Source organism: Idiotropiscis lumnitzeri, chromosome 12 (genome assembly GCF_059441095.1).
Source record: "Idiotropiscis lumnitzeri isolate Australia: NSW breed Sydney's pygmy pipehorse chromosome 12, RoL_Ilum_1.0, whole genome shotgun sequence".
NCBI classification, from domain to species: Eukaryota; Metazoa; Chordata; class Actinopteri; order Syngnathiformes; family Syngnathidae; genus Idiotropiscis; species Idiotropiscis lumnitzeri.
Window position 1 is genome coordinate 18964419 of NC_142402.1, and position 12303 is coordinate 18976721.

At 47.8% G+C, this 12303-nt stretch overlaps 1 protein-coding gene across 1 annotated transcript in view; it reads right to left on the reverse strand.

Annotated features, from left to right (window-relative positions):
• LOC148326373 (zinc finger protein 521-like) overlaps window positions 1–12303 on the reverse strand; it is a 115256-nt gene that overhangs the window by 59901 nt on the left and 43052 nt on the right. Inside the window, exon 5 of the mRNA XM_088310209.1 lies at window positions 85–3587. Within this exon, the coding sequence (XP_088166335.1) occupies window positions 85–3587 (3503 nt within the window). The remainder of the gene's footprint in view (window positions 1–84; window positions 3588–12303) is intronic.

The following is a 12303-nucleotide window of genomic DNA, read 5'->3' on the forward strand; positions in this document are numbered from 1 at the left end:
AAGAGCAAGACACACAACATAAAAATAAAACATTAAAAAAAATAAATAAATAAATAAATGGTCGCACAGAAGGAGCCGCAATACCTCTTCAGTTTGCGACGGACTCGATCTGGGCATGGGAGACATCTGGGGTGTCTTTAGCTGTCCGCCGCCGCCGTCCCCCGCGTGCATCGTCTGGACATGGTTATGCAGTTCCGCCTCGGACTCAAACTTCACGTTGCAGCTGGAGCACCGCGTCTTCGCGGCCGCCGTCGAGGACGTCGAAGAGGACGAGGACGACGAGGAGATGGCTTTGCCCTTGACCTCGCCTGGGCTGAGACTCTCTCCCTGGATCCATTGAGCCGCGTTGGGCGCCGGGGTGGTGGCGCCGCCCTGGTGCTGCTGTTGTCTGCCTCCGTTCATCGTCGGGCTGGAGCTCTTGGAGCCGGCGCTGGCCACGCACGAGGCGCAAAGTCCGTAAGGTAGCCCGTTGATGTCCAGCTTGACCAGATCCTGCTTGGAACGGAAATCTTTCAAGCAGGAAGCGCACTTGAAAGGTTTTTGGACGTGATGTAGCTGCTGGTTGTGAGCGATGGCATTGCCGCGCCCGGTGGATTGGTTTCCCGACATGGTCCCCGTTTTTTGCATGTGGAACGTCCCGTGGATCTTGAGCTCCAATGTGGAGGTGACCGTCTGCATGCAAACCACGCAGCGGAAACCCGTCAGGGAATTCCTCAGGTCCGGGTGCATCTGACAGTGCTCCAGAAAGTCCTCCTCGCTATGGAGAGGCATCTTACAGATGCGGCAGCTGCCCGTGTCGAGACTTTTGCTGTGGGTGACCTTGTGCTCGGTCAGGGTGAGCAAAGAGGGGAATCGCTCGCCGCAGATGGGACACATGTAGTGCTTGACGGGTCCGAGGTGGGTCTGCATATGTTCCCGCAGGCCGGCCTCGGAGAAGAAGGTGCGGGAGCACACGTTGCACTTGTGGTTACCTTTGATCATTTCCGCTTTCCTTTTCATCATGGCACTCTCGCCGGGGCGAATGTTGTGGTCCCTCAACTGGTGGTTGGTGAGAAGTGACTCCATGGTGTACGAGGCCCCGCAGATGTCGCAACTATACATGGGCTCGGCCGTCTCCACTTCTTCCTCACTTCCATCATGGCTGTTCTGGGACTCCACTGCAGATCCTCCCGTGGTCCCCGTACCATGACTATTTGTCAGGAGACCTTGCAACTCCGCCTCATCTTTGGGATGGCCGTCGGCCCCGCCGACGGCGGAACCGTTTGCGCCGCAGTTCGGCGCCTTCCCCTCAAACACGCAATGTTTCTCCCGCAAGTGCTTCTCCAGCAGGACAATGGCATGGAAGGCCTTGCTGCAGAAGCGGCAGTTGTATTTCTTGCTGTGGGTGGTGATGTGACACTGCAGCTCCACCTCGGTCCCGAACGACTCCCCGCAGAAGATGCATCGATGGGAGCGGCCTTGGTTTTCCAGGTGGCTGTGCTTGACATGCAACTGCAGGTCGGTCTCGTGCCGGAAGTCCCAGTTGCAGGAGGTGCAGCGGTAGACCTTCTTCTCATTGCTGTGCTTCACGGCTAAGTGGAGTTGAGTCGACACCTTGGAATCAAAAACCTCCTGGCATAGAGTGCAACGAAAGAACACAAAGGTGTGCATGTCCAGCAGGTGCTTCTGCAGGTCGTCCACGGACGTGAACTGCTTGTCGCAACTCTCGCAGATGTAATACGTGGAGGTGATTGTGAAGTGAATGGTGACATGCTTCAGAAGGGATTCCTGGTTCGGGAACTCTTTGTTGCACTGCGGGCAGGTGAGCTGAGGCTGCAGGCCGTCGAGGTGAGTCTTCAGGTGAGTCTGGAAGAGATCCAAGTTGGTATACTTGGCCCCGCACTGGTTACAGATGAACTCGCTGGAAGATCGTGCGGCGGAGCCGCCTTGCTTGAGCATGGACGCTTGCTCCACAGTTATCGGAGACGAGGGGCTGAGAGCGTGCAGCGTCTTCTTGCCGTTATTGATGTAGTTGAGCGCCAGGGGGATGTTCTTGTGATTCTCCTTGATGTGCTTGTTGAGCTTCAGCACGCTGTTGAATATCGGCGAATTGGTGCAGTACGAGCAGGAGTACACCTCGACGATGGGCTCCTTGGGGGTGACGGCCAAAGGGGAGTCGAAACGCAGGCTACCCCCGTCGCAGTGGGTCTGGCGGACGTGCTCTTCCAAGGTGGTCTCGGTCAAGAAACCCATGAAGCACTGGGGACAGAAGAAGGCGTTGCTCTCCTTGGCCACGGGACTCGGGAAGCCGTGGGAACAGCGGATATGCTCCTGGAGGGCGTTGAGATCGCTCAGTATCTCGGGGCAGAAGTTGCACTGAAGGAGCGAATCGGACAAGCCGGCGAGCAAGGCCGCGTGGCCTTCAGCGTTGTGGACCTGCTTCAGATGTTCGTTGAGATTTAACAACGAGGGCAGGACCTCCAAGCAAAACTGGCAGGTGTGAGCCTGCTCGGGTTTGTCCAGATGCATGGTCCGGAGGTGAATCTGAAGCACGGCCAAACTGGAGAACACTTGCTTGTTGCAGTACATGCAGCTGTAAGAAACCTTGGGCTGCTTGGCGGCTCGCCCGCCGATGTCCGACGCGTTATGAGCGGCCCTCTTCCTCCGGCCCCGAGTCTTGGGGACAGGCGGCGCCGTTTCGACCATGGTTGAGCTGTCAACAGAGAGGTTCGAGTCGGGAGTGGTGCTGGAGACGGAAGTGTAGCCCACGGTCAGCAAAGAAGGGCTGTTGCTATGGTTACTAGATTCGGGGAGCTGGTGGATGTCCATGTGAGCGTAGAGGTCTTCGACGGACATAAAGTGCTCGGAGCAGATAGCGCAGGAGTGGCTCTTGCGATCCCGACTGTGGGCCTGGTCGATGTGGGTCAGAAGGGCGCCTTCGTCGCTGAAGGGCTCGTGGCAGTAAATGCACTGAAGGGTGGCACCCAGACCGCCGTCCTCTGACGGGGAGCACTCGGGGTGACACTCGGCAATGTGCCTTTGAAGGTCTTCCGGGACGTCGAAGCCTTCCTCGCAACGGCTGCACTTGCGCGTCTCTTTCAGCTTCCAGTCGTCGACACTACCGAGGCCGGCGCCGCCGCCCTCTTTGCCCCTCTCGTGCACTTGCATGTGGCCGTGCAGCGAGCTGGAGGAGAGGAAGCCTCGGCGGCACACGGGGCACTTGTGTGGTTTGTTGGAGGCGTGAGTTTTCATGTGGATTTTCAGGTGGTCGCTGCGGGAGAAGGCCGAGTCGCATTCGCCGCAGTGGTACTTCTTGTCGCCGGTGTGCAGCTTGACGTGTCGATCGCGGCTGCGCTTGTGCTTGAACAGACGGCTGCAGAAGGTGCAGCTGAACGGAAGCTTGTCGCCGTGGCTCTGCTCGTGACGTTTGAGGAAGCTTAGGCGGCTGAAGGACTTGTTGCAGAATTGGCACGGGTAGGGCAGGCCCGGTCCCCCTTCGTCCTCGCCGAAATCATAGTCCTCGCAGTGTCCCGGAGACGTCTGATCCTTACTGGAGGGAGACGACGCCGGCCAAGAACATGACGGGTCGTCCTCGATGTCTGCACCGTCTGGAAAGGAAATAGAAGGAAAAAGCGACGAGGTTGTCAGTGAAGCTATTCGGGGGGGGGGGGGGGCGATATACATATGTTAGATTATCAACCCATTAGTCTCATTCATTTGCATACACACAAAAAGGTGGGTCACTACTGTGTTGTCGCTCATGTAAATGGCAAGTCGGGTGTGAATTTTTTTGTATTTTAAATAACATCGAACAATGCCTCCCTGTCGGTGTTATCCAAAAAGTTACACTAAAACACACAATTGAAAGTATAATTAGAGATGATAATAAGAAGAAATACTTTTAGCACAATTAACCTTGTATGTGGCCATGTAATGGCTTAGCCCACTGTGACTCATAACACAATCTCTCTGACATTTAAAGCCAAAGCAAGACAGTGGGTGTACTTGAGGATGTAAGCCTGGCATGAGGTAAATTAGAACATTTCTATTATTTCTGAACAGCTACAAGACTCTAAAAAAAAATTTGAAATGAAAAAAAAAAAACACAAGAGCCCTTGAAACAACTTTAAAGCCAGATGAAACACGCAAGAAAAATTCCACACCGGTGGTGGTGGGAGAAGATTAAACGTGCAATTTCAACCGCAGCCATACGTAGCCTTTAGGAAGCCTCCGCCGCAAGACAAATGATTTTCATGAAAAGTTGAGTGTTCGGAGCATCAGTCAATACATACCCCGATTAGAGCATGAACATTATTATCATATTTATCAGCATGCAAAGCTGCGAGGCAAGTGGTAATGGTCGCAAGAATATGTGTTTCGCAGAGGAGGCAAACAAGGGACGCGACCCGAGTGAGCCATTTGTTAAAAAGGTTCCGAAAGCTAGCGAATTTCTTGGTGCATTTTGCCCATTCCTCCGCATGAAAACTTCAATTTGGGGTCAATAAAAAATACTTTAAAAAAGACTGAGCAAAATAAAACGTGATGTGATTGGCTATTGCAAATGTTTATCAACTATAAATCCGTTCACTCACACGAAAAAAAAAAAACAATTGTAATAATGAAAATAATAATAATAATAATAATATATTCAATTTGCAAGTGCCTTTCAAGACGCTCAAAGACACTGGAAAATCAAACTGTTCAAAGTAAAACGTGATTTAAAATGAAAAAAATAAAAAAGTACTAAGGTACTATAAAATCTTCCTGGCAACACAAGCTCGCTGAATTCTGATTGGATAAAAACTGTCACCTAAAAATACAACGCCGGGATGTAATATGACATGAATGAGAAGATTTTTAAAAATATTTTTAAATCGTGCATTCATCAATAAAGTGGTGAAATCCAACCGTTGCTACTTTTGCAAGCAATCTCCGCTCATTGAGATAGCTCCTTTCTGTGCTTTGCGAGTGCTTGCTGACCAATTTCATTGGTGTGGTCCGCTTCCTACCAGAAGTCAGCTGCGATAGACTCCAACGTGGCATTCAAAATGGATGGATGATTTCCTTATTTTCAGGAATAACTCCCTTTTTCTCACCATTGTTGCTACCGACCTTCTTCCGGTTTCTGATTGGCTAAGATAACTTTCAAGTTAGAATTACAGCGCCGTTTGGCATTTGCTGTCTGTTTCAAGGGGGAAACGACTTCTTGAAAATCCCCGTGTGCGGAGCCTCACTTACTCAAGGGCAAGCAGGTGCAGAGAATCACGGGGGACGCCAACAATACCGCTCCCATATGTGTTACAAATACTTGACGGCCCCCCCCCCGAATACGCAAATGTGCTGACATTCCAGCACGGTTGCATTGTACAGTAACGAGACTGGAAAACAGCACTTCCACAAGTTCAAAAGGTTACAAGCCACTTCTTCCTGCCGTCCCATTCCAAGTGCTCTCCACTTCCTTACCAAAATAAAACAACGTAATCGCAACCCCTTCAGAAAAAAAAAAAAATCCATGTCAAGAGGCCAAAACTTAGAAATGGAAAAACAAGAGGAAACTGCAAAGATTTATGAAGGAACGAGGGGTGGCGGTGGAGGAAAAGCTCTTTGCAGGAGCCGACCTGTAAAGAGTTGAGCTGACAAATCCAAGTGTCTCCTTCTCTTCCCCACGCTTTTGTTTTTACGACGCGGTCTGCCCTTCATCAGGATATCATGCCCTCTCTGAACACTTGCCCCCCCCCCCCCGCCCCCCCATTAGGGCCTATCTTCAGGAAACAGATGCAGTCGGAGGAGGCCGTTGCCTCGTCCCCCCCACCCCCACCACCACCGTAAAGTGCTGAAAGCACCACGTTGAGAGCCCACCTCCACGCCGCGGCCCTCCCGAATGCCCCCCCCCCCCCCGCCCCGCTGGCGAGGCGCCCACTCGACGCATCTCCCTCAAGGCGCAAACCTCGCTTGGTTTGCGAGCCTCCATACGTGCCTCTCTCTTTGCTTAGCGGGAGAGTGGCTGACTCAGTGCCGTGCCCTCCTCCGCAGAAGGGGGCGGCTGTGCCACGGAGACAGAACGCATGAAGAATGACCCCAGCCGATGCCTTGCAGTCAAACGTATTGGCGTTAAGACAACGCAATCAAACAAACAAACAAATGGGCCCGTACGCAAGGTTAAATGAAATTCGACGGTTCCGAAATGAGGATGCATTAGCCGTGGGAACGGCATCGAGCTTATTTGCTTGATGTCAATTATTTATTTGGCGCCGTCTCTCCGTGGACACATAAACATGAATTTAAACATAGTGAAAGGATTTTTGTCTTCAGTAAAAAAAAAAAGAATGATCATGTTCAGTTTGTCAAGTGATATTCTGGCATTTTAGAGCAAGGCGGCGAGGCAATTGCCACTCAAATTCCACCAAAATGTTGAGACACCCTGATGTCATACAATTCCGACTCTGACATAATTTTTTTTTCAATTTTGAGTGAATAAACGTGCAAAAGATTTTTTTTTTTTAATAATACAACGGTTCAGCTTTTTGGTGCTTTTTTTCACCACTAGGGGCGCTCTATAGTTCCAAAAATATGCTAAATAAATCTCAAATTTTATTTTTGTATATTGTTTTTTTTTTTCTTTTCTTATAGTCTGGGAAACACTGTAATCAAAATCCAAAGAAAAGAGCTTTGACCATCGAACTTGCACCGTATATAATTTATCAACGATATCCCGCGAGGCTGAAAGGTTCTGCTGCTGTAAAGACCTAGTGACTTGGCCCTTTGTTTTAGTGGCAGGACAATAAAAACAAGAGAATATTTTTGATGTTTTTTTTAGTGCAGGTTCATTCTCTCGCTCTCTTCCACACGCACGCAGAAAACCCGAGCTCGAAGTCCAATGGCCAAAACAAGTATGTGAACAACCGTGGATGAAAGCGCAATCCTTCCTCAGGAGACCGGCAGAGGAAAGAGAGAGACAGACTTGTTTTTTTCCCTCTTCTTCACCCTGACAAGAAATGCCCAGGCCTCAGCAGCAGCCTGAGTAAATAAAAGAACGGGCCTTACTTCCCAGTCTCTCGGGCCGGGGGCCTGTGCACGCCAGCGCTCTCTGTGCTGCTGCCAAAGGGGATGCTGGGGCCTGAAAAACTACACCCTGCAGCTGAAGGGCTGTCTTTGTTGCACTGCCAAGGCCTTCCTGAGCATCCTTCAGCCAACAGCCTGTCACATCCTGGGAGGAAGACCTCCATCTTAAGGCCTGTCCCTCTTTGGGAGTTGTGTCCCTCACACTCAACGCCGCCGCCGTCGCCACCACCTCCCACTCGCTCGGTTAAATGGCTCCTATATGGAACAAAACAAGCCCAGCCGCGGGGAGTGTGCCATCGTCGTACATTAGCTGGGGAGATGAGATCTTAGTCTTTACTTAGGTGACAGAAAAAGCAAGCACAACAACTGGAAAGGCATTCAGTCGTGCATAGACCTCCGCCAAGGTGCAACACAAAAGCTTCCGAGCAATATTTATATTGTCGGTGTAGAAAATGTTAAACCGTCAGTGGTGGGCGGTCAAGGCCTTCAAGGCCTTCTTTGCTGGCCTAACATAATCAAGAAATCATGATCAGATGTCATATCTCAGCGTTGTATTTTTAGGTTAGCGTTTTTATCCAATCAGAATTCAGCTAGCTCGTGTTGCCGGGCAGATTTTAATATGAACACGCTTGTACAATTTGTCCCAAATTTTTAGGAAGACATATATCTTTGACGACTGAACAATCCTGAGGTCCTATATTTTGGAATTCAACAAAGACGTTCGGTCACGATACGACGCTAAAGAAAAATCCAATCCACATTTTATTGGACGATATGCCTCGAAACTCAATTATTTGAGCAGGCATCAAATCTTGGCATTTGTTGTGGCTACTTTCCAAGATTTACGCCAGTACCAGACTCAACTAACGGAAATGGGAGTGAAGTCAAAGCAAAGTCCATATATTTTCGGGGAAATCGTCAACCAACCCACCAACCAATGCGTGAAGGCGAATGCAACACCTCTCGCATTCGCCCGTTAGTTTAGCTCAGGGGTGGGCAAACTTCTTGATTGGCGGGCCACAATGGGTTCGGAAATTTGACAGAGGGGCCGGACCAGGAGCAGAAGGATGGAGTGTTTTGGTCACCTCACCTCATCGGAGAAAAAAAAAAAATGAAAATGAACAAAAGCATTATCCCAGAAAAATGTCTTTGACACACCGCAGTATTTAGAAAATAAAACATTAACAAATTTTATTCATTTAATTTTTTTCAAGTTCGGCGAGCCGGATTAAAACTTGTAACGGGCCGCCTGTGACCCACGGGCCGTAGTTTGCCCACGCCTGGTCTCCGATAAATTTCATCCGGTAACATACATGCAGAGCACTATATTCCAAAAATAAAATCTCTTCTATTTACACAAGAAATAACCCTATTTTTTTTCTCTCACACGCAGGTCTGGAGGTTTCCTGTAGCAGACTGAGGTGTTCTTTGTGCTCTGCTTCCTCTGTGTTCATTCATAGTAACCTTTCCCAGAGTAAATACTCCTGTTCAAATAAAGCCCTTAAATCTGGGAACAGGTCGGCTGCCATTTTTGGATTCCGAAACCCACAGGATCGGTTTTGATTTATGCCTGCTATTAATATATTTGGGTCTTTAAAAAAATAAAAATACACGGGGATATTTTTAAGAGAGCGTGACATTAATTCTCCTGACGACGCAGTCACCCTTTGGAATGGAAGGCATATGGTGGTGCAAAAATGGGATCATGATGATCAGATTCGGATGAATGTGATCTAAAGTGGAGATTTATGGCGTTTTGTTTTAATTCTTGGTTCAGGCTCTCCTGCGTGAAGATTGCAAGTTTATAAAAGAATTGTCGATTGGTAGGAATGAGAATATTTATTTGTCTATACGTATCCTGCAAACAGTCCAAAGGTTTGTTATAGACTTCAGTCCAAAGCGCATGCTTGTCATAAACGATAGTGTATGTTTTGCGTGAGACTGTATTTGTTGGCACATGGGAGATTGGGGACTCATTGAATCAACAAAAAGCTGACAACTTGTCTGATGTAACACTGTGACCTGCCTTCATATTCACAGATGTGATTGTTTCTTTTTTGTAATATTATTATCCCGGAAGAAGTAGCGAGCGTTTCCCCGCGAGACAACCGCATGTGTCATCTCAGCACTTTACCATTTCTGATGCCCAAACAGCGGCGCGTGTCTGAACAACGCACTCGTCATGTACAGCACGCTTTGTGACACCGTCACTTAAGATGGAATGGAGGAGGCGGCGAAATGGATTTTCACATCATATCTCAGCACCCTGACTGAACGTGCGCTTAAGAGTTCTTTGAAATAACTTCTTTATCACTAACGTCCTACCTGCCACTCATCTCTGGAGCTGCGGTTAGCTGCTAGCAATAGCAAAACTCCTGAGATTGTGACTTTTGCCTTTGTATATTCTATATGTGGCACAGGAACATTTATCCGCCATATCCGCACCCATAAAATCACATTTAGGATATGATGTTTTTATTGCTGTTATATTGTTAGCCAGGTAACAGTTGGTGGCTAGCAAAGTAGGCAGTCAAGTCAAATCAGCTAGTTCATTGGTGTGCTGTTAGCTTGCCAGCTTGTATCATACTGGAAATAATTTAGTTGCTAAACCCTTCTTGAGGATGTCACTTAGGTAACCAGAAGTTAATTAGCTAACTAGCTAGCGAGTCAGGGGGTCAGTCAGCTCTGAATTTTAAAATTGTGATGGGATAATACAACTATTTACCCATCTAGCTAGCTTGTTAGTTACTTACTTAGTTTGTCAGTCAGTCAGTAGGCCTAAGTTAGGTAGTTGGTTGGTTAGTTGGGTAGCCAGTCAGTTTTGAATTTCCCTGCGGAACAATAACATTTTCTATCCTTCTAGTGAGCTTATTTAGTCTGTTTAGCATTTATGTAGTTAGCTAATTAGCCAGGGAGGTAAATTATTCAGTCAGTCAGATAGTAAGGTAGGTGGAATGCTAGTGAGTGAAAGACCAATTTGTTCGCACACATTGGAAGGATCGGATTACCCTCACTTTGTTAGTTATTAAGTCAATCGGTAGGCTACTTGCTTATTCAACAAGTTGGTTAGCAGGTAGCTAAATTATCTAAATTTAATTAAAAAAATAAATAAATAAAATTTTTGGTCATTAAAACAGGACAGAAAAGGTTGAGTTTTATATCTATGGTGAGGCCAAAATCTTGATTGATTTTTGGTCAATTTTATATTTGTTCACAAATCTATTTACCAGCCAGAAAAGTAAAGAAATTACTAAATTAAGTGAAGAAACCCTGAAAGTTTTTCACCTATTACTTTTATTATTTATTTTTTTTTCAACCAGGCAAACACAATATACCTTCACGCATAACTGACAAATGTCAGGTCCCCCTCGGCGTTGAGAGAGATCAATCAATGCTACAGGACGAGAGGGGAGGTGTTGCGTGTTGGTGTGTGTGTGTCTTCGAATGAGTAGTGCTCGAGGCCAAGTCAGGAAGTCAGCAGATGAAATAAGACTTCACTTCCTGAGGTTTCATCAGCAAGCCGCCCCGGCCTGACATCGCAAGTCTTAAAATGCATTCAGCAACGGACGAGCGTCAAATCACCGTCTGGACTCTGAGGTCTGGGCGTTCATTACGCCGACACCCTTGTGGCCCCGCCTCTCAGCCACGGGGAAAGCGGCAAAGCGTCAACTACTTTGTCCACATTAGCAACGTCCCCCAGCTCAGACAGGCACACTTGGTCACTGTCCCAGAAATCACACTGCCCCAGTGGCACCCAGGGAAAGTTAGACAAATGGAAGGCTACCACCGAGGCAAAGTAGGGCGGCCGGTCATCATTTACGATGTTTTTTTTTTTTTTTGCGGTGGCCTGTGTTAGGAGACACGATGAAAAAATGGATAACATACTACAAGGCATACATGTCCCTGACACACTCATATACTTCCCCAAACAGACCAAAACTGACGTTAGTTATTCAATTAGGTGGCTAGCAACTCCTTCCGCTAACTGGCTAGTTATTTCATTAGCGATGTGGCTAGCTAAGAGAAACCAGTGAGTTTGTTAGCAAGTTGGCAGAGTAGTCAGTCTCCCAGTCAGCTAGTTGTTCGTTAACTAGCCAAGTGGCAAGCTAGTCCCGCTGCCATCCAGCTAGTTAGCAGTTTGGCAGGCGGCTCGCTCGTCTATCCATCAGTCCGCTAGTTAGCCAGATGGTGAGCGACTGGCTCAAAGCAAACTAAAGAACAGATGCACAATTTAAAAAAAACACGATTTACGGTGCTTTTTTTTGCTAACGTTGCTCGTCGCGTGGGTCCGGTCTAAGCTTGCGGTAGAGGGAGAAGAGAGAGGAGAGAAGAGGTTGCAAACAGGAAGAAGGCTGTCCTGCAGGTCTTGGCTTGTCCAGTGGCCAAAGTGAGTCTCGCAGGGGGAGAGAGGAGGATGACAATCTGTCCCACAGCATGGCCCCTCCATCGCCCGCCTCATTGCACTGGCTCTAAGGGAGGACGGGGTGGGTAGGACGTGTGTGTGTGTGTGTTGTTCCCTCAACACTGCGGCAGATCAGGTTCAAGATCCAGCAATTCATTCGATGTGCTGCTGCTAATGCGCGCTCACTGTGTGCGCCGAGCACTTGTATTCCCTCTGTTTTGTACTTATTCAAGTAAATATGACTTATGTATCAGCTTGGAGGAAAAGAATTGTTGTGTGTGTGTGTGTGGGTGTGGGGGTGTGGAGAGATGCTGACTTATTGTACGACCGCTTCATTAGAACGTTTCAAGAGAGTCGACTAGAAACTGGCCTCAACGGTCAGTGAATTCAGCATCATTTCAAATGAAGACAAAAATATATGCTAAAAAGTGACCGGGGATCATAATTAGAATCTTCTCAGAAAATGGTCGGGCGCCAACATTTGTACACAGCGTACCTTTTCGCTCACTCTTTAAGATTACAAATATTTATATGCGCCTGGTCAAAATCGTGTTAGTTCGACCCACGGATGCCGTGATTGCGACGTGAAATAAACTATCGCAAATACGCGTTTGTAAAATATTTTTCCCAAATCATAAAATATGAGAAGGAGCGTTTTCAATTTTAATGTAGATACGCGAAAAATTAGCCTTTGATTTATTCGACTACGATTAATCTTTCATTGGGCAATCTTGATACCAAGTAGCACCATGATGCCTCCTACAGGTCAGTCTCGGTATTACAGCCGACATCTGCTTTGGTGAGGAGTTTGCCAGATATTATGTCAAGTACCCCAAACACAAAAGAGCAGAGCATGCGTC